This window comes from Leucoraja erinacea, chromosome 16 (assembly GCF_028641065.1).
Source record: "Leucoraja erinacea ecotype New England chromosome 16, Leri_hhj_1, whole genome shotgun sequence".
In the NCBI taxonomy this organism is placed as follows: domain Eukaryota; kingdom Metazoa; phylum Chordata; class Chondrichthyes; order Rajiformes; family Rajidae; genus Leucoraja; species Leucoraja erinaceus.
This window is the reverse complement of record NC_073392.1, coordinates 38,534,036-38,556,563: the sequence shown is the minus strand read 5'-3', so window position 1 is coordinate 38,556,563 and position 22,528 is coordinate 38,534,036. Positions and strand designations below refer to the sequence as shown.

The 22,528-nt window shown below is 44.9% G+C and overlaps 1 protein-coding gene across 1 annotated transcript; it reads right to left on the bottom strand.

Annotated features, from left to right (window-relative positions):
- Positions 1 to 559: 559 nt before the first annotated feature.
- Positions 560 to 22,030, bottom strand: LOC129704832 (platelet glycoprotein IX-like). The gene is made up of 3 exons (XM_055648204.1): positions 21,858 to 22,030; positions 1,977 to 2,028; positions 560 to 1,854 (listed from the first exon to the last, which is right to left on the bottom strand). Exon 3 carries the CDS (start codon positions 1,851 to 1,853, stop codon positions 1,131 to 1,133), a length of 723 nt encoding a protein of 240 aa, XP_055504179.1. The 5' UTR covers position 1,854; positions 1,977 to 2,028; positions 21,858 to 22,030; the 3' UTR covers positions 560 to 1,130.
- Positions 22,031 to 22,528: the final 498 nt, after the last annotated feature.

The following is a 22,528-nucleotide window of genomic DNA, read 5'->3' as shown; positions in this document are numbered from 1 at the left end:
CCCCTCTCCTCCCCCCCCCCCCCCTCTCCTCTCCCCCCCCCCTCCCTCTCCTCCCCCTCTCCTCCCTCCCCCCCCTCCTCCTCCTCCCCCTCCCTCCTCCCTCCTCCCCCTCCCCCCTCCCCCCCTCTCCGCCTCCCCCTCCCTCCGAACCCCCCTCCCCCTCGGCTCAACCCCCGCCCACCGCCCCCCCCACCCGCCCCCACCCTCTCCACCACCCTCCCCTCCCCCTCCCTCCCCCCCTCCCCTCCCCCCCCCACACACACCCCCCCCCCCCCTCCCCACCCCCCCCCCTCCCCCCCTCCCCTCCCCCCCCTCCCTCCCCCCTCCTCCCCCCCCTTCCCCTCCCCTTTCCCCCCCCCCCCCCCCCCTCCCCCCTCCCTCCCCCCCCCTCCCCCCCCCCCCCCCCCCCCCCCCCCCCCCCCCCCCCCCCCCCCCTCCCCCCCCCCCTCCCCCCCCCCCCCCCCCCCCCCCCCCTCCCCCCCCCCTCCCCCCCCCTCTCCCCCCCCCTCTCCCCCTATATATACCGGTATAGACTGAAATAGGTATAGTAATTGTGGTAGGAAGATCATTTTTATTGCATTTATTCTACCTAATAATGATAAAGGAAGTGTTTTCCAAAATTTAATCAGCGTATTAAGTTTATTTAATAAAGGTATAAAATTAGCGTTGAATAAATTTTTATTTTTTAAACTCTCAAACTCCCATCTGTGAAATTGTGAAGCTCTCAATAATTCTGCCGCCCGAATAGCACGCAACAAAAATCTTTTCACTATACCTGGGTACGCGTGACACTAAACAAAACTGGACTGTGTTTTGCTCTGTAGATGTATTCACATATTAGTGGGTGGGGGTAACGAAGAAATATTATTACTTGTGGATTTACTTACTCAAGTAAAATTCATAATGGTCGATAAATCTATGCTATCTTGCTTTTTTTGTTTTATCTGTAACCATTGATTATCATCTCCACATTTAAGATAATTGTTATAGCTTTTGCTGACTGGTTACAGCAAACTCTTTTTTCAGTGAGCATATTTAATAGAACATATGCCTATTTGCCTTATTGCAGACTTACCATTGTTCTGAAACTGTTAATCTATGTGCCCGTAGATAGAACATATAGAACAAGGTCAATGTTCCTTGATTTTAATGTTACATTTTGTATTCAAGGTATGTAATATCTGTGGCAAAATCTCCATGCTCTCACTGAAAAGAAAATTCTCCAGGTCATCTCCGGGCGATTCATCCATCAACTCAATTTCTGTCAGCAAATTTATTTTCTCACTTTTTCTACTTATTTGAAATTCATTGGATGGTGTAAATATATAAGCTTTGGATTTGATGTTGGTGAAGGAACACGTCATCAAAATGAGGAGAAGCAAATAGAGTAGACAAAGAATAATACTTCCAGGGTACATGTTACGGCATGGATATAGATGATGAGACCAGCAACCGGTATATTCATTTCCTCGGAGTTCTGTCACGGGCTTCAATTTAATAGCTGTAGGGGTGAAACAGGTGACATTAGGATGAACCGCTGCCGATGGGTGCTGCAGCCACTGGTGGAGATAGGCAATATGGCAATCGCAGTCCCAGCGATTGTTGTGGAGACTGATAGTCCGCAAGTTAGGCAATTTACCAAAAGTACCCGGAGCAACCGTAGTTAGCAAGTTGTCGTGCAGGTAAAGCTCAGTTGCGGTTTCTGGAATAAATGGTATCTCCCTTAGACCTCTGAAGCTGCAGTTAATTTCCACACGCTGAAAGGAAGATTTACATTTGCACTTTTCTGGGCATTCTTCAGCGGTGGAACTCCTCAAGAGAAAGAGCATGGCGAAACCTTGAGATATCAGCATCCTGAAAATTAATCCGCAAGACAGTGAGAATCAGTAAACAATAAATACACAAAGCAATCTCTGAATACTTATGTGAATGTCAAATATAATTTGATTAAAGGTGTGTGAACTGTTTGGACTTACTTTGTTCTAGTATCCTGCAAAATAGAAAAGTGTTTTTGAATCTTCTGTCAATCTGAAAACAAATAAAAAAAAAATGAAATGAATATGAATAGTTTATTTCGATCATACATTAAAAAGAACAAAACTTTACAATCCGTGTGAATATGAACCAACACTGTATCCATTTCACACAATGTTCACATGATCAATGACCGAAAAAGGAATAGGCTGAGGCCACAAAGCTTATTTTTGCCTATCCGATACAATCCATAAAATCAGCATCACAAAGGAAAGAGAAAAAAAAATTTACTCTAAATTGTAGTCCTTACTTATTTTACATTTTAATCATTTTACATTATAATCCTTAATTATTTTACATTTTAAGGCTTTTTTGAAACTCGACAGAGAGCTACAAAATTTCAACTCATCACTGATATGACTTCAATAATTTGACTCCCAAAACTGAGACACATCTATATTTTACATTGGTTCTCACTTTACATGTTTCAAAAATACACAACCCTCTTAAATTATAATGTCCTTCTCGTAATTAAATTCAAATATAGGATGAAATCTTCATTCAGGCTGGCCTCTGCTAGCTAACCCATTGTGACGTCATCATTTGAAGCTGGTGGTTTTAATTTCAAACTCTTTTGATGTTTTTAAACTTTAATCAGTAATAAGTCGAGAAATAAAGCATGAAATGTTCAGATAAGGTGATCCCGGCCTCGACGGGAAAAATGTCAACCGGAATATGTAAAAATGTTATCGTTACCGCGTTTTTTTTCGCAAAGATGTAAAGCCAAACACATATATACACTAACAAGATCAGAATGTTAATAAGTATATGATACTAGACCGAGTGCGACCCGTTGGGTCCCTGTCACACAGGAGGCCTGGTTCCCCAACGCAATCTGTTCCCCCAACGCAATATTCCACCACTCGCCCATAGCTCCCAACTGCGCAGGGGCTGTTAATTTCCCCTTATTCAACCCCCCTCATTTTAAACTTAAAAAAAAATGCAATTGCACTTGCTTGGGTTGGCAGGATTGAGTGTCCTAGGAATAGCAATATCGTAGCGAGCAGGGCTACAATCCCATTGTGATGTCATAGCTGTAAGTGCCAGTGTAGAGGGTAGAACATTTTTCTCAAATTAGGGTTTTGTAAATTCAAAATTTTGTAAAACTGTGAAATATAACATCAATCTGAACAAAAATTGAATACAAACCACCACGTGACAATTGTGAGCAAGGTGGTGCATTACGCTATCATGTAATGTTTTGGCGTAATTTGACGACATCACCGAATCAATCACAAACAGGCACACAGACACGCATAGGAACAAACAATATGAGTGTCTTAGTAATATATACTAGACTAAGTGGGCCCTGTTTGGTCCCTGTCACACGGGCGGCCTGGTCCCCCAATGCAACCCGGTCCCCCAATGCAACCCGTTCCCCAACGCAATATTCCATCACTCGCTCGTTCCCTCAATACAACCCGTCCCCCAATGCAATATTGCACCACTCACGCATAGCCCCCAACTGCACAGCCACGGCTCATTTCCCTTCATCCCCCTGCACTCCCTCCCCCTCTTCACACTCCCTCTTCTTTCTCCACTCCTCCTCCCCTTCCCCAATCCTTCCCTCACCTCTCCCTCCCTCTCCTCCATCCATAAAAAGCAGCATCTGCAGTTCCTTCCTCCACAGGTCATTCATTGCTAGCTGTGGTTTAGATCCAGTTGACTTGATGATTGGACCAGTTTGCATTGTGTGTGTGTGTGTGTGTGAGTTACTCAAACTCCGCGCAAACTGCTTGGCCACCCTGCAACGCGACTCTCCCTCCTTCCCTCTGCCCACTCCGGCTCAGCCGCTGCTCGGCCCCATCCCTATCCTGTCTGACCGCCCGCTGCTGCTCAGTCCGTCCCCGCCCTGCCCGCCCGCTGCTGCCGCTCGGCCCATCCGCGCCCTGCCCACCCGCCTACCTGCTCGCTGTTGCTGCCGGGCTGGGCCAGGCCGCAGGGGGGGATGGAGTCGGTGTTCATTATGATGGGCACCATGAGTTTCAATGAGCTGGTGGAGAAGATCTCCAAGAAGGCCGTGAGGGTGAGTTACCGCAACGGCGGCGGCGTTAGAAACGGACCCGGGGGGGGACGGGTAGACGGGACCGCCATTGCCGCAGAGGGTGGGCGGGGGAGAGGGGTGAGTGATGGGGGAGAGAGAGACAGGACCAGGGTCTCCACTGAACACCCCGCATCCCCCCCCCCCCCACCCCGCCCACGGCCAATGCCGGTGGTGGGGGAAACAATAAATAAGTTACTGTGAGGAGGGGGAGAGAGGAGTTTGTGAGTGAGGCGGGACAGACCGCCGCCCGTGGGGCAGGAAGGGGCGTCGCCATTCTGGCCGTGGCATTGACTGACAGGAGAAGAGACCAATCTGCGTGGCGCTGACTAAAGGAATCTGCGCACACGCAGTTTTTAACATTTTTAAACGTCGATAACTTTTACAATATACCACCGATCGGAACGAAGCTTGTTGCACTCACAGCACAGGAGAACGGCGAGTAACCTGGGAAAAATCTATCGTGTACTGTTTTAGCGCAAATAGGGTGATTTCACTAAAGGTCACTGGAGCGTAGATCCGCACCCACGTGACCAAAATTCTCAAGTGGAGGACACTCGAGGGTTCCGGTACATGTTAGTGGATGGGAAAAAACGCATTTTCCCACCCGTTAAAAACATAGAAAACGGCGAGGTTGTGAGCTGCAATTTACTGTGCCAGTCGGGGTGACCGTGAAGCACAGCTACCTAGATTTACAGGGAAAAAAAAAGATAGCAAGTAAGGTAAATTCAAGAGGGAACTGAAGGTGCCAAACCGGCGGAAGTGAACAGCCGACATTTGCCGTGGATATTTAAAGGTCCAAAATATTGGGAATTATCGCGTTTGCTTGCTGAATTTCATCAAAAGGAAGTTAATAATGCCTTACTTTTGATGAAATTCAGCGAGCAAACGCGATCATTCCCGATATTTTGGACCTGTAAATATCCACGGCAAATGTCGGCTGTTCACTTCCGCCGGTTTGGCACCTTCAGTTCCCTCTTGAATTTACCTTACTTGCTATCTTTTTTTTTCCTGTAAATCTAGGTAGCTGTGCCTCACGGTCACCCCGACTGGCACAGTAAATTGCAGCTCACAACCTCGCTGTTTTCTATGTTTTTAACGGGTGGGAAAATGCGTTTTTTCCCATCCACTAACATGTACCGAACCCTCGAGTGTCCTCCACTTGAGAATTTTGGTCACGTGGGTGCGGATCTACGCTCCAGTGACCTTTAGTGAAATCACCCTATAGAAAAACTGCCAAACCGGAAGAGCACAAGATCAGAGTTTTAGTTATGTACGTACAGCCAGACAGACAGACAGACAGACAGACAGATAGATAGATTATGTGGGGGTGGTGGGGGGGGAAACTTATTAATTTAAAAAAAAAATTAAATTAAAAAAAATCTCTTCTTCAACGGAGATGCAACTGTTTTTCCGACTTTTCGGGAATTCCAGCCACAGCAGCTTCGTCCGCCCCAAATTGCATGGCGCCCCTTGATTCGGCCCGATTGCAGGACCTTTCATCGCCCGGCGGGGGCTTCAATATCGGGAGCCTCGATCGCCTCGACGCAGCAGTTTGACTGCCTGACTGCGGGAGAAGAAGCAAGGAACAGATAAGAGGTTTTTTTCCCTTCCATCACAGTGAGGAGGTGCCTGGAGGAGAGTCACTGTGATGGATGTTTATGTTAAATGTATGTAATTGTTTGTTTTGTTTGCTTTTTATTGTTATGGCTGTATGATTTTTTGAACATTTCGTTCAAATTTTCATCTTTGAATGACAAATCAATGTAATTCAATTCAATTCAGTCAGGTGCAAAAATGGGTTAACCGATGGAAATGATGCAGTTTCTATCGGTTATGGGACAGTTACCGAGTTACTGGTATCAGGTTGGGAACTAGAGAATGTCTGCAGTCAGGAGGGCAGACTGGTCACATTCACCAGTAGGTGTCAGCACTGAGACGGGGACTGCAGTCGTGGATGCGTGCTGATCATTCACTGGGAATCCTGGCTCGTTGGGTCTATGGCAGGCACTCAGCATTTAGCTCAGCAGCAAGGATGTGAAGAGTGAAAGTGAAGGGCACCCTAGGTCAGCTGTTACAATCAGATTGCTCTTATAAAGCAAGCAATGGCATTTCACTACAAAATAATTAATTCTGGTGTACAAAAATAACTCTCTAGCTAGGATTCACTGGAATTCAGAAGGATGAGAGGGCATCATTGAACTATTTAAAATTATTAAGGGATTGGACACGCTAGATGCAGGAAACATGTTCCCGATGTTTGGGGGAATCCAGAACCAGGGGCCACAGTTTAAGAATAATGGGTAGGCCATTTAGAACTGAGATGAGGAAAGAGAGATGAGAATTTGTGGAATTATCTGCCTCAGAAGGCAGTGGAGGCCAATTCACTGGATCCATTCAAAAGAGAGTTAGATAGAGCTCTTAGGGCTAGCAGAATCAAGGGGTTTGGGGATAAGGCAGGAACCGGGTACTGATTGTAGATGATCAGCCATGATCACATTGAATGACGGTGCTAGCTTGAAGGGCCGAATTGCCTACTCCTGCACCTATTGCCTATGTATCTACGATTCCACTGGAGATCCATTGTAAACACAGAGTGCAGCTGTTCATTGAGGGATACTTCATTGCACCTAATCCATCTGGAGTATCCATTTGCCCATAACAACACCTCCTATAGTGGTCCACTGCCACCAAATAATCACACATGGTATGAGTAATGCAGCAGCTAAATGCTGGAACGGAACATTCACTGGTCATTTTAGCACTCTCTGGACAAAGTTGGCCACTCAGGTCTCCCAATGCCATCAGAACGTGCTGCCAATTGTGAGTAAGGTCGAACGTTTTCCTCGTTGGTGTAAGACTATTCCATGGTGCTTACAGTGGGGAGCTTTGAGCTCCAATTGACGTTGACATGTGTGTAAATGGGCATCACACACGTTATGATGTCTACGTCTGATACCAGATACTGGCATGGATCACAACCAAAAATGCATGGTCCAATTCCACAATTCATGATAAGTTTGAAGGGATATGTGCCGGGCGCAGGCAGGTGGCACTAGTGTTGCTGGGGCATGTTGGCCGGTGTGGAAAGGTTGGGCCGAAGAACCTGTTTCCAAACTGTGTCACTCTATGACTATGACTCTACCCATAGTAGTGTAGGAGGTGGGCTTGTCAAGTTTGGATTAGGGATGTGTAGGTTGGTTCAAGATATTGATAGTTATAGGAAAGTAGCTGTTCTTAAACCTGGTGCCTGAAAACGGATGCACCACAATTTAACCTCTTGGCTATAGATTTAAGCTTTACAGTTACATGCATTGTTTCTCGGCATATTACTCTGTATTCTCCTCAGAGAGATCCATCCCCAGAGAGATCACTTAACTCAGTTCAAATTGGATTACACAGGACTTCCCTGTTCTGCACAAAAACCAGATTAATAAATATGATGAGTCACTGAGAGGCAGTGGCCGTTTTCTGAATTTGTGAGAATGCAGCCGGCATTATTTTCAGTTCCGAGACACCAAAACCATAACCGAAGTTTCTCATTCCAAAATAAAAACAATACTTGATGGAAGTGCTTCCTCTTTCCCTGACTCTAGTTAAGTTGCAATGTTTGGTGCCAATTTAGTGGATGTTTTCAATTTAACACTTGTAGCCAAGAATTCAGTGAGCTGGGGGTTACACCGATGAAAGTGCAATGCTGAGGGAAAGAAATAACAGAGGGGGTGTGTAGGAAGGAACTGCAGATGCTGGTTTAGACACAAAAAGTGGAGTAACTCATTGGGCCAGGCAGCATCTCTGGAGACAAGGAATGGGTGACGTTTCGGGCCGAGACCCTATATACCACTTTATAAGCTGCCCAAGCGAAATATGAGATGCTGTACCTCCAATTTGCGTTTGGCCTCACTCTGATAATGGGTGAGGCCTTGTACAGAGAGGCCAGTGTGGGACTGGGAGAAGGAAGTAAAGTGCTTGGCAACCCGGAGATCAGGTAGGTCCAGGCGGACTAAGCGAAGGTGTTCAGCAAAACGATCGCCCAGTCTACGTTTGGGTCTCCAATGAGCTGGCGATGGGAGGATATTTAGACGAGCTTTGTTCAGAGACACAGCAGTGTAGCCTGAGCTTTCTGCCATGCTGTTAAATAAATAAACACATTTATTCACCAACATATACAACTCTGGGAAAAATAAAATTGAATGTCTCATGGGATGCAAAACCAGCAATTAGCCTGGAAGAATAAAATTAATTCTTGCTCCACCCTTTTAGACGCTGAGCTTTCATGGAGAAAAAAAAAATGAAACTTCTCATTTCATTTCTCTACGTTCTTGTTTAAATAATTTGATTATTTAAATCTATAACATCCGTGCTGAACTAGTTGCCGACATTTTTGACCGATGTTTTGAGTGCATTTCAAACAATACGTTTGAAACCCACGTTTTATTTCTAACTTTGGCATTTTTGGAGGTCTAAACATTAGAGGCTAGGTTATAGAGTGATACAGCATGGAAACAGGCCCTTTGGCCCAGCTTTGGCCCAACCAGCCAACATGTCCCAGCTACACTAGTCCCACCTGCCTGTGTTTGGTCCATATCCCTCCAAACCTATCCTATCCATGTACCTGTCTAATTGTTTCTTAAATGCTGGGATAGTTTAAATGTTGGGATAGCCTCAACTACCTCCTCTGGCAGCTTGTTCCATACACCAACCACCCTTTGTGTGAAAAGTTACCCCTCAGATTCCTATTAAATCTTTTCCCCTTCACCTTACACCTATGGTCCTCAATTCACCTACTCTGGTCATGAGACTCTGTGCATCCAAGAGACTTAGAGCTATTTATTTTTTCTGTATAGGAAACTGAGGTGAAAACTATATTCATTTCAAGAAAAATACATTTCAAACCATTCCAGAAACCACTCCGTAAGCTGCTGATTTTAATGAGTGCCGTATTTCTGGAATTTACATGAAAGGTATGCTGGAAATACTGGAGAAATATAAGGCGAGACTGAGGGTGGGAACAATGAGAAACATTTATCTTTGTTATTGTGCTTTTGGCAGTAGATTGATGTGTTATATGTTAATGTGTTATATGTTAATAATGACAACATTATCATTTTAAAGAACTTGCACCTCAGTACTCAAAACATCCAGCAGTCCACTTGCAGATGAGCTTGTGATGATTTTACACAAGCTTCCTGAGCAGATTAATGCATGAACATAAAGGGACGAAAATTATTTCCAGCTTGTGAGGGATGATTTTTACAAAATAATCTGGATCATCCCTTTACCTGCCAGGACTTTTTCTGCTTTTGCTGAGGCAACCCATCATCGGAGTTCTGAATCCACCCGGCCTCACCCAAGCACCTTCTTGGTGCAAGTAGCTAATTGGTTTCAGTTAGATTTGGCCCTAGGCACCCGGTGGCTCAATCCTCATGCACAAACCTTGGTGCTCAAAGGTCAAGATCTCTTTTGTATAGTATTTTCTGCTCAGTTTAGTTTAGTTTACTTTAGAGATACAATAGGCCCTTTAGGCCCATCGAGTCAACACAGACCAGCGATCTTGGTATTTTACACACTAGGGACAATTATACAATTATACAAGATGGCGGATGCGGGGGTGATCCCTTTACCTGCAGTCCGTCCTTTCTTTTTTTTTTATTTTTATATTTAGTCCTGCTTTTTTATTGCTTCAGGCAAAGGGGGAAAACCCATCATGGTCGGAGATGTTTTCTTCTGAACCGCTCCACCCTCTGTGCGGCCTCACCTGGAGCAGGCAGCGACTTCTTGTTGCTACAGCTAGCCGGCGGTAATTGGACACCAACACCAACACAGAGCGGGCAGTTACCGGATTTGGCCCGGGGCAGGGAACGCCGACTGCAGTGAGCTCAAGAGCGTCAGCCGCGGGCGGGCACAACACCGCGGAGCCTGGTGGTTCGCCAGTGTCAAAGGTCCGGCAAGCGCGGCCTACTTGGGACATTGCAGTCTTCAGTATTTTTCAGTCCTGGCCGCAGTTTAGTTTAGAGGGCCTTTACTTGGCTGAGAGATACAATAGGACCGGAGAACTGGATATTTTTAGGCCCACAGTGAATTCGATGTTTCATGTTGATTTCTATAGTGTACTGTTCTGTGTCTTTTTTCTTTTTTCTCTTTTTTGTTTTGTATGGATTTATTGACATTTGATCTGTTCAATTAATTTAATCGATCTCTGTAAAGCACTTTGGTTCAAATACTGGTTTTGTTGAAAAGTGCTATATAAATAAAGATTATTATTATTATTATTATTATTATACATTTATACAAAGCCAATTAACCTGCAAACCTGTACTTTTTGGAATGTGGGACAAAACCAAAAACCAAAAACCGAAAACTGGGGAGAAAGTACAAACTCCATAGAGACAAGCATCCGTAGTCAGGATCCGTAAGGCAGTAGCTCAACCACTGCGCCACAGTGTTGCCCCCAAATTGTGCTGTTTGGAAAATAAATGTATTTTACAGATTTTGTTTTCTTTCAGTCTGAACATTATACATGCTTGGAAGGAGTGGGGAAGGTAGGAACTAGTTTCCTACCCCACAGGTCTTGGACTGCATGGGACTATGAAACTGCTGGAACATTTAAGCCCCGTTTCATCACGGGAATGGAATTTCCAAGGTACACAGACAATATCACATCAAATATAATTCCTTCAATCAGTACAGCATGAAAGCAAATTTCATTCACAAATTTGTAACTAAGAGATGTGCATAAATAAGGGAACATATCAATGTATGTACCACTGATGCCAAAAATAAAGAGAGATTAAACTCTTCACACAGAAGTTCCTCATATGATTTAACATTCCCTTCCTATTCCCATTCCAACCCTTCATGAGGGCTGCGGCTCCATAGCAGAAGCATCCACGTCGGGGGGCTGGAAACTGGAAGTATCCCGAGCTAATTCTGCTACAGGTACCTGCTACCACCATCGTCTATTGCAACACGTGATGGCTCCCACTGATTGTCGCTGGAAGCTTGTGTCCTTTTCAGGACGGACGATGACAGCGATGTCAACATTTGAAACATGGAAGATGGACACTAAAGAAGATGAGGGCTGCAATTGGTTAGGTACTCCTACACATTTTTTTCCCTCTGGAACCAAAGGTTGAGGGGAGACCTGATAGAAGTATATAAAATTATGAGAGGCATGGATAGGTAGACAGTCAGTACCTTTTTTTTTTCCAGGATGGGAATATCAAATATTAGAGAGCATAGCTTTAAGGTGAGAGGGGCAAAGTTTAAAGGAGATGTGTGGGGCAAGCCTTTTACACAGATAGTGGTGAAGCCTAGAACAGAGAATACACTGCCAGGGTGGGAGTGGAGCAGACACAATAGTGGCATTTAAGAGACTTTTGGATAGGCATATTTTTAATGCAAGGAATAGAAGGATATAAGTTGGCATCATGTTTGGCACACACATTGTGGGCCTAATGACCTGTTCCTGTGCTGTACTGTTCAATGTTGTATATTCTATGTTCTAATCATAGGACTGAATGGCATCAAGGTGGATCTCTGAGGTTTATTCTTTGGCCATTTAGTTTCTGTCTAATCTGCCACAGTTGTCTGGCTTGCAATGCAGTTGAGTGAAATGATAACACTATCTGTGTCTATTTATGCCATCAACCACAAGGCTTCAGATTTGCCTGTGCGATGATCAATGGCCTGAAGAGAGAAAGTAGAAGATGACACAAAAAGCTGGAGTAACTCATCGGAACAGGCAGCATCTCTGGAGGGAAGGAATGGGTGACGTTTTGGGTTGAGACCCTCCTTCAGACTGGTTAGGAATAAGGGAAACAAGAGATATAGACGATGATGTGGCGAGATAAAGAACAATGAATAAAATATATGCCAAATAGTAACAATGATAAAGGAAACAGGCCATTGTTGGTTGTTTGTTGGGTGAAAAAGAGAAGCTAGTGTGACTTGACTGGGAGAGGGATAGAGAGAGAGGGAATGCCGGGCCTACCTGAAGTGAGTTTTTCACACACGTGGGTAATGGAACAAGCTGCCAGAGGAGGTAGTTGAGGCTGGGACTATCCCAACATTTAAGAAACAGTTCGACAGGTACATGGATTGGACAAGTTTGGAGGGATATGGACCAAGCGCAGGCAGGTAGGACAAGTGGCCTTCAAATGGGGGTGGTTGGAGAAAGCATCCTGCTTGCCTGCTAGATTTTCACTTACTGTAACTGCAGGAAAAATGTTCCCGATGTTGAGGGTGTTCAGAACCATGGGTCACAGTTTAAGAATAAAGGGTAGGCCAGTTAGGACTGAGATGAGGCCAAACTTTCTTCACCCAGAGAGTTGTGAATCTGTGGAATTCTCTGCCACAGAAGGCCGTGGAAGCCAATTCACTGGATGTTTTCACGAGAGTTACATTGAGTTCTTGGGGGTCGTAAAATCAAGGGCTATGGGAAAAAAACTTGAAAGAGGTACTGATTTTAGATTAACAGCCATGATCATATTGAATGACAGTGCTGGCTCGAAGGGCCGAATGGCCTATTCCTGCACCTATTTTCTATGTTTCTATGCTTGAGTATATGGCAATAAAACTCAACCACTTGATTTTGAAGCAATCATGCATGGTGGAGGTATAATGTAGTCACAGAGTGATACAGTGTGAAAACAGGCCCTTCGGCGCAAGTTGCCCACACCCGCCAACATGTCCCAGCTACACTACCTGCTTTTGGTCCATATCCCTCCAAACATGTCCTATCCATGTATCAGTCTCACTGTTTCTCAAATGTTGGGATAGTCCCTGCCTCAATTACCTCCTCTGGCAGCTTGTTCCATACACCCACCACTCTTAAAAAGTTACATCTTAAAAATAATTCAAACAAAAAACATTGAAATCATACTTCTACAATGCACTAAAATATGATTTTAATACATCAAATTTCAATGTCCCTACCATGGGAGGGGGGACACCCCCCTCCCTCACACTCCCTCCACTTGCTTGCTCCACTTTCTCGCCGAGTGCCCCCAAGGCGAGTGATCAATGATCACTAAGCCCCCCCTCCCCCTCCCCCTCCACTTTCAAAAATGCTCCGTGGCCCCTGGTTCAAACAGAGAGCACTGGCAGATGTGAGCGGGGAACTGAGGCCAGTTGTCCATGATGTCTGGATCCCAATGCTCAACACTTCGTGTTTCGGAGTTGGCTAATGTTATTGATTAGCCTGATTTGTTCTACAAAATTTGGTCTGTGAAGTGAAGTTCAGATTACCGCATTAGATAAGCACCTGTGGACTTGAATGTAATGGGTTAAGTCCAGGGGGTCAGATATGGGGCTTTATGTGTGGGCCAGATATATTGTTCATGCAGAGGGGCTAGGAGCAAGGCCAAGTGTGCATCCAGAGTCATGGTCTGGAATAGTACTCGGTGTGCAGTCAAAGCTGGGACAATGGGAGTGTTCAGCACTGGGAACCAAAGCAGGTAAACAGCTATGATCAGGGTAGAATAGGGTCCCAGGTGTAAGGCTGGACTCAGGGTCAGGAATGAGAGAATGTATGCAACTGGAGTCAGGGTCAGGAGCAGTACCAGGTGTGCAGTGAAACCCAGGTTGGTCAACATGGGCCAAGTGCTTGATTATAATCTGATTTCCATACATGAAAATACTAAGATCATTCATGTGCTGTACCTGTTGATCAGAGCCTGGCTCTACTGTGGAATGTAATTAGGAATGTAGTTTAGCCTAACCTTATCCATAGCTAATCCAATTTAAAGCATAAATATTGCATTCAAGTGTAAGTTAAAAGACTCGCTGCAGTATGCACCAGATTGCACAATTTCAAGCTGAAAAATGAAAAAGCTCCATACCCATGGGAGGGCGGACACCCCCCTCCCACAGCCTCCCCACTCACTTCGGATGCTGCACGCCCTTGGGCTTGGTCTCTCGCAATTTCTCACTCCCAACTCTCACCCAATGTTGGCAGCCCTGATCTTATGTACATTGTATTTGAAAGAAACTTCTAGAAGGAAGCAAACATATGAGCATGTGCCCTGAGATTCAGGCAGTTCCTCCAAGGCTCAACAGTTCGACCAATCACCAATTAGCAAAGTAAAGGGCCTGTCCCACTTTCACAACCTAATTCACGACCTCTGCCGTGTTTCCCCTTGACTCATACTTGCAGTCTAGTCGTCACGAGGTTTTATGAGGTCGTAGGTAGGTTGTAGGAGGTAGTGATGCTAGTTGTAGGTACTCGGGGCATTTTTCTAGCATGATGAAAAATGTCCACGAGTAAAAAAGGTCGTGGATTAGGTCGTGAAAGTGGACAGATTCATAAAGCTTTGCAACATTATTTACAATGTGTATATCTGGTTTGTATTCACCCAATCCGTTTCATGCAATTTACACCTAATTGTAAGAATCTGCAGATGTCCCATTCTTTCCTTGCAACTCTTACCTGGACTCCAGACAAGCTGGCACCATTCTGCAGCTTGTCCCAGTTCTGCAAAAGGCACATTTAAATTCACCAAATGGCCAAATAGCAGCACAGAAGCCTTTACTCAATTTTAGTGTCCAGGCATCTCCAATTTATCCAGAATTAACACAAAGACGTACAGGTTTGTAGGTTAAATTACTTGGAATAATTTTAAATTGTCCCTAGTGTGTGTAGGATAGTGTTGGTGAGCGGAGATCACAGGTAGGTGCGGACCCGGTGGGCCGAAGGGTCTGTTTCTGCTCTGTACCACTAAACTAATGAGGTATTAGCTTGCTACTTGCTCTTGTTGCTACTGTAAGGGAGGAAGTACAAAAGCACTGAAGTCCACACCACGAGGTTCAGGAACAGCTACTTTCATAAAAACATCGACTGTGAACCGACCTGCATAATACTAAGTAACAGAAGCGGGTCACCTCCTACACTATCGAATGCCTTGTTTCTATTGTGTTTTTGCACAAATTAATTCCTCTTTCTTTTCACAGTCTTGTACAATTTATGTAAACTTATGTTCACTGTGTTGAGTTTGTGCTTCCGAAGCTGCTGCAAACAAGCTTTTCTTTGTATCTGTACCATACCATATTTGCGCATTGACAATAAACTTCACTGGATAGGTTGAAGGTAGACACAAAAAACTGGAGTAAATCAATGGGTCAGACAGCACCGCTGGTGAAAAGGAATAAGTGACGTTTAATGTCAAGACAATAGACAATAGGTGCAGGAGTAGGCCATTCGGCCCTTCAAGCCAGCACCGCCATTCAATGTGATCATCCACAATCAGTACTCCGTTCCTGCCTTCTCCCCATATCCCCTGACTCCGCTATTTTTAAGAGACGCTTCTTCAGACTATTTCTTCACGGGACAGATTGCTTCCTGGTCCTTACACATTATTTATTATTAAACATTTATTTCAGACTTCAAGGTCCAGACAAGAAACGACATTACATAAAATACATTGCATATAAAAACACCATCAAATACATATAAAAGCTTAGTAAATTACTTATAAGAGCATCATAAATTATACACAAAAAATACAATACATGATTTAAAATCCAGAGTAAAAAGAAAGATCAGTGCCCTACAACGAGACAGCGATACCAATGTCTCCACAACTGAGATTCATGGCGTGTCGTGCCAAACCCTATGTTTGATAAGACCACGATAATTACATTTTCAGAGTCATTAATCCTGCAAATGAATTTATACATATAATTTCTTAGGATAGCTTCTAAAATACTGACTCCTGCAGCCACAAGCATGTTACTAGCACTACATCATCTAGATTGTATTTATCTTTTTCACACAGAGAGTTGTGAGTCTGCGGAATTCTCTGCCTCAGAGGGCGGTTCTCTGGATACTTTCAAGAGAGAGCTAGATAGGGCTGCCCAGTGAAGAAATAGTCTGAAGAACGGTCTTTTAAAAATAGCTGAGTCACGGGATATGGGGAGAAGGCAGGAACGGGGTACTGATTGAGGATGATCAGCTATGATCACATTGAATGGCGGTGCTGGCTCGAGGGGCCAAATGGCCTACTCCTGCACCTATTGTCTATTGTCTATTGATTCCTTAGCAGTGTACCCATGGCATTATTATAAGCCACCTTTAGTCTCTGTAAACTTGTCTTTCCATAGTTTGACCACAGGTGTGCAGTATAGCGTGTTGTGCAATATGCTCCAAACGGAGACATCTTCACCACATCTGTACATGCACCAAACCTACGTGAGCGAATATTTGCCTGCACATACAGCATACGTCGTTGCCTACAAAGATGAAAGTAGATTGTCATTGGGAATGAAGAAAGATCTTTCCTGATGTGACTGGTGGGATCGGGGGCCATTCTCCGAGACTACACATCTCTGGGGAAATGATCTGCCTTCTCTCCAGATAGACACAAAAAGCTGGAGTAACTCACTGGGTCTGGCAGTATCTCTGGAAAAAGCTGTCTGTCCCGCTGAGTTACTCCATCATTTTGAGTCTATCTTCGGTATAAACCAACATCTTCAGTTCCTTCCTACACATTTTGCCTTCTCCAGCCTGTGTTTGGAAGGTGGCAAAGTTCTTGTGGCCCCTCTAGTTGCCCATTTTCTAAATCTGATAAGTAAGATTGCTGTGTAGGAAGGAACTGCAGATGCTGGTTTACACCAAAGTTTGACCCAAAATGCTGGAGTAACTCAGCGGGACAGGCAGCATCTGTGGAGAGAAGGAATGGATGACGTTTCAGGTCGAGGCCCTTCTTCAGACTGAGAGTCAGGGGAAAGGGAGACATAGAGATATGGAAGGGTAAGGTGTGAAAATGATAGATCAAAGGGGGTGAAATTCAAGGAAAATGTAGAATAGATCAGTGTTAGCTGAGGGGAAGGTGAAAATGAGGCATACAATCAGTAAAATGTAATCATGAGAACAGTCAAGCTGGTCGGAGAATTAGGATGGAGAGAGAGGGAAAGCAAGGGTCACTTGAAGTTAGCAAAGTCAATATTCATGCTGCTGGGTTGTAAGCTGCCCAAGCAAAACATGAGGTGCTGGGGTGTTAATGAGTAGCACTGTAGAAATTATCAATACAAGTTGCAAGCTCAAATATTGATGGCATTACAGTCAGGAACAGGGTTTACCTCTGCAATCAAAATATAATTCATACATTTGAATTTCTAGGTTATGTTTTTCTGACTTTTCTCCAGGAGATAGAGACCAGAGAAGCATGACGTCAAGACAACAACCTCTCCCTCAATGTTAGTAGTCTGCATCAAAGGTGCTGCAGATGATCAAGAGCTTCAAGTTCCTAGGTTTAACTATCACCAACAATTTGTCCTGGTCTAACCACATTGATGCTACAGCCATGAAAGCACACCGCTGCCTCTATATCCTCAGAAGGCAAAAAAAAAATCAGGCATGACTCCAATGCCTCTGGCCAATGGTGACCGATACACCTAGGAAGCAGCTTGGTATGGCAACTGCTCTATTCCAGACTTCAGGAAATAGCAGAGAGTTGTGAACGCAGTCAAACCATCACACAAACCAGTCTCCCTCACCATCAAACCACAAAGTGCTGACATTGGGGCGGCACGGTGGCGTAGTGGTCGGGCTACTGCCTTAGAGACCCGGGGTTGATGCTGCCTGAGGGTGCTTGTCTTCACGGAGTTTGTACGTTCTCCCCGTGACCTGCGAGGGTTTTCTCAGAGATCGTCGGTTTCCTCCCACACTCCAAAGAGGTACAGGTTTGTAGGTTAATTGGTTTGGTGTAAATGTAAAATATCCCTAGCGTGTGTTGGGTGCTGTTGATGTGCCGGGATCGCTGATCGTTGTGGACTCGGCGGTCCGAAGGGCTTGTTTCCTCACTGTATCTCCAAACTAAACTAAATTAGACTCAGTGGGTCATTCATGCAGAATCTGTGGAGGAATTGGATAGGCGGTGTTTCGGATCAGGTCCCTTCTCAAGACAGATTGTAGTAAGGGGCAGAAAACTGTAAGACAGTGGGGTGGGGGGGGGGGGGGGGGGGGGGGGGAGGGTGAGGGGGGGTGGGATAGTGGAAGAAATGCTTGCACACCAGTGGTGGTGGGGGTGGAATCACATTTGAAAGGAAACAGTAAATGAAGTGTTCCTTAAATTGGAGAATTCAATGTTTATTCAATGAGCGCAGTTCTTCCAGGTTGCACCTGCCCTCAATCTGTCAATGACAGAATGGAATGTTAAATGGTTAGCTACCGAGAGATGCAGCAGGCCTTGGCGGACTGAACACAAATGGATGCAACACGGGCGTCCAGTCTACGCTTGAATTCGCTGATGTGACATCAGGAACACTAAATGCATGTGAACCTCTGTCTTACCTGGAAGGGCTGCTGGGGTCCTTGTATGGAGGTGAGGGAGGAGATGTAGGGACAGGTGTTACAGGGACAGTACTTGGTCAAAGGTGTAGCCATGAGCATTTGCACGAGCCTCAGCTAGGCCTGTCTTTCTTTTGGTTACGTCTATGTTCTGAACGTACACTGGCGCCATCCCCTAACTCTTTCTAAGCCACATCGGTGACTGCATCAGTGCAGCCGCATGCACTCAAGGCAGGATCTGTTGATTTAATCACCTTTATTACTTTTGTTCATTACTATTAAAATACAAAGTACTTGTGCTATAACACCAGGATAAGTGCTCAACTAAGAAAACCAAGCCCAAAGCCAAAGTACTATCTAAACTATCTAAAAGGGGTCGCAGCTTAAGGATAAGGGGGAAATCCTTTAAAACCGAGATGAGGAGAACTTTTTTCACACAGAGAGTGGTGAGTCTCTGGAACTCTCTGCCACAGAGGGTAGTAGAGGCCAGTTCATTGGCTATATTTAAGAGGGAGTTAGATGTGGCCCTTGTGGTTAAGGGGATCAGAGGGTATGGAGAGAAGGCAGGTACGGGATACTGAGTTGGATGATCAACCATGATCATATGGAATGGCGGTGCAGGCTCGAAGGGCCGAATGGCCTACTCCTGCACCTAATTTCTATGTTTCTATGTTTCTAACTGATTACACAAACTTGTGCTAAGGACAATAACTAACATATACAATACACCGCTAACTACTTGTTACCAATCACATTAAAAGAAAACTATGTAGATGCAAGTATATCATTGGGGTTATCAAGTGGACATCTCCTGTCAGTGGTGTGTCATTGAATTAGACCCACACACCTTAGGAAGGCTCAACAGTTGGTTCTGATGTCCCAGAACAACCCCCCTCAATACCTGCTCTCATCACCGCTGCCACCAGTATCTACTAAATAAAAATCTACTCAACTCCTATCCTGCCCTCAAATTCATGGACACCTTGCCCCCCTCTCTTGAACTCTCTGACTCCATCACAGGGGCAGATTATCAATTGACATCCTATTACAAACCCACTGATTCCCACAGTTACTGCGACTATTCCTCCTCCCAACTTCCTTCTTGCAAGGACACCACTCCTTACTCTCAGTTTCTCCGCATCTGCTCCCAAGCCAAGGCTTCCAACTCAAGGACACCCAAGATGTCCTCCTTCTTCAGTAAACATGGCTCCCTCCCCTGCTGTTGTGGGTGGATCCTTAACCGGTGTCTCCTCTGTATCCTACAGATCTCCTCTCACTCCCCCTCCCTTAGATGGAACAAGGATATCATTCCACTAGTCCCCACCCTTCACCCCACTAGCCTCCGCATCTGACATAATATTCTTCAACATTTCTGCCACCTTCAACATGATCCCACCGCCAGTCATGCCTTACCGTTCCCACACCATTCATTTTTCGCATGGTCCACTCTCTCCACAACTCCTTGGTTTACTCGTTCCTTCCCACCAAAACCACCACCTCCCTAGGTATTTTCTCCTACATACGTGGAAGATGTAATAACTGTCTCTGAACCTTCTATCTCATCTGAGGGACCCAGGTGGCCCTTCCAGGTGAGTCAGAGGTCCACATCCACCTCTTCAAACCTCGTCTTGTGCTTTGGAGTACTCCCGATGTGATCTCCTTTACATTGTCGAGGCCAAGTATACACTAGCCAACTGTTTAGTTCAACATTAGCCAAGGCTCGCTGGATCTGCTGGTTGCTAAATATTTAACTCCCCTTCCCATTCCCACACTGACCTTTCCATCTTGGGCCTCCTCCACTGCCAGAGTGAGGACACACACAAAACTGGAGGAACAGCTTCTGCTTTCGTAGCTTATAACCTAATGGTAAGAACATTCAATTTTCCAATTTCCAGATAGCGACACAACCCCCCCCCCCCTCCCCCTTCTTCCCCCATCTCCCCCTTTCTCTCCCCTGTGCCCCACCTGGACTTGCATCCGTTTTTCCCCTCTCTCCCTCCCCTTCACCTACATTCCTTCCTCTAGCTTCACAACTCTTTAATCCAATTGTCTCAGACTTGCTGTCTAATCATCTCTGGACTTTGTCCAACCATCTGCCTATCAAAACCACCCTTCACCTGTATCCACCTATTACTTGCCGGGCTTTGTTCTGCGCTCCTCTCTTCCAGCTTTCTTTGCCCCCCCCCCCCCGTCCACTGAATCAGTCTGAAGAAGGGACCCGACCCGAAACGTCACCTATCCACGTTCTCCAGAGATGCTGCCTGACCCACTCCAGCACATTGTGTCATTCTTTTCAAACCAGCAGCTGAAGTTCCTTGTTAATACCCGTTTCTCTTCTATTCATCTTTAGCCTTTGTCACTTACTCCACTCGTCCACCAAACAAACCTCCCTTGACTGTATCTATCCACCACTTGCCAGGCTTGGTTCCGCTCAGAGTGAAGAAGGGTCTTGACTCAAAATGTTGACTAGCTATTCCCTCCACAATGCTGCCTGACCCCCTGAGTTACTCCAGCATTTTGTGTTCTGTTCCAGATTCCAGAATCTGCAGTTTCTTGTCACTTCCCCAGAGTATTCAATGAACCTCTCATATGGTAAGGCAGAATTCTCGATCTTCAACTTAATCTTGTCACAGCCTTTGCAATTTTTTAATCTGCATTCTCTGTAGCCGTAACATTATATTCCACACTTTTTTTTTTCTATTCCCTTTTGCCCTGCCTGATGTATGGTATGATTTCCCGCAGTAGGATGTAAAACAAAGTATCTCAGTAGACCCTACAATATTAAACCAATATCAATACCAAAGAAATATCTTGTCTCATCAAAAGGGCAGCACGGTGGCGCAGCGGTGGGGGCCCGGGATCGATCCTGACTACGGGTGCTGGCTGTACGGAGTTTGTACGTTTTCCCCGTGACCATGTGGGTTTCCTCCAAGATCTTCAGTCTTCACCCCCACTCCAAAGACGTACAGGTTTGTAGGTTAATTGGTTTGGTATAAATGTAAATTGTCCCTAATGAGTGTAGGAAAGTGTGGGGATCGCTGGTCTGTGTGGACTTGGTGGGCCGAAGGTCCTGTTTCCATGCTGTATCTATAAACTAAACTAAATTGGATGAACTATGACAGCGATCCATTGCCAATACAGCAGCAAATGAAAACATCTCAAAACAATACTAATCCTTAAATAATAAGTACAATTTATAGGTAATGTTTACTCCGTAGCGTAAAATAGTTAATACACAGACAGTTAGACACTAAAAGCTGGAGTAACTCAGCGGGACAGGCAGCATCTCTGGAGAGAAGGAATGGGTGCCATTTCGGGCCGAGAACCTTCTTCAGACTCCACTCTGAAGGAGGGTCTCGACCCGAATCGTCACCCATTCCTTCTCTCCAGAGTTGCTGCCTGTCCCGCTGAGTTACTCCAGCTTTTAGTGTCTATCTTTGGTTTAAAGCAGCATCTGCAGCTCCTTCCTGCACAATGCACAGTTAATACACCAACCTTGATGTCTCTCTCAAAAAATTACAAAGTTGTTTGGTGATCATGCTGCATTCTCTGCTGGTAAAGGAAGGGTGCCTCTCCAGTAGTTGAGTTCTCGTTCAGCTCAGTACAATGCTTTAGTTGGATTGACTATGAGACCAGTCCACAAGAGCTTCTTCGCAGTTGGAAAACGTGCAATAAACATGGTAATCACTTGTGTGATCAGCCTGCTGCGATAATCTAACATACAAAAACACCCACGTGATCGAGGGGAACTAAATGTTTTTGCAAGATAAGAATTCCCTGACAAATTAATTGAACCTCTTTAACCGCTTTAAAAAAACACGTGGCATTTCTAATACGGTCTATTATTAAAGTTAAAATAGTTTACTATTCTTGAATTTCCATCATGTTATTGAAAAAGAAGAAGAAAGTGTAATTGTGTCACATTACAAAGAATGATGGAGCTAAGTGTTTTATTTACAAGTATACACTAGATATTGCATTGAAGCTTAAAAAATACGACAGAAAGGGCCAAGAAGACTTATGATGCATATGCAGGAATAAGTAATCATAGATTAGAGAAACATGTACTCTAACTAACGAAAGGTATCAAAATTCAGCATTATTGTTACAAACATGTTTTACAAACCCTTTTCTTCTTTTAACTCTGTCTCCCTCTTCTGAAGAAT

What these genes read in the sequence shown, in the direction of transcription:
- LOC129704832 (XM_055648204.1), bottom strand. Translation starts at nt 1,853, where the DNA reads ATGCTGATATCTCAAGGTTTCGCCATGCTCTTTCTCTTGAGGAGTTCC.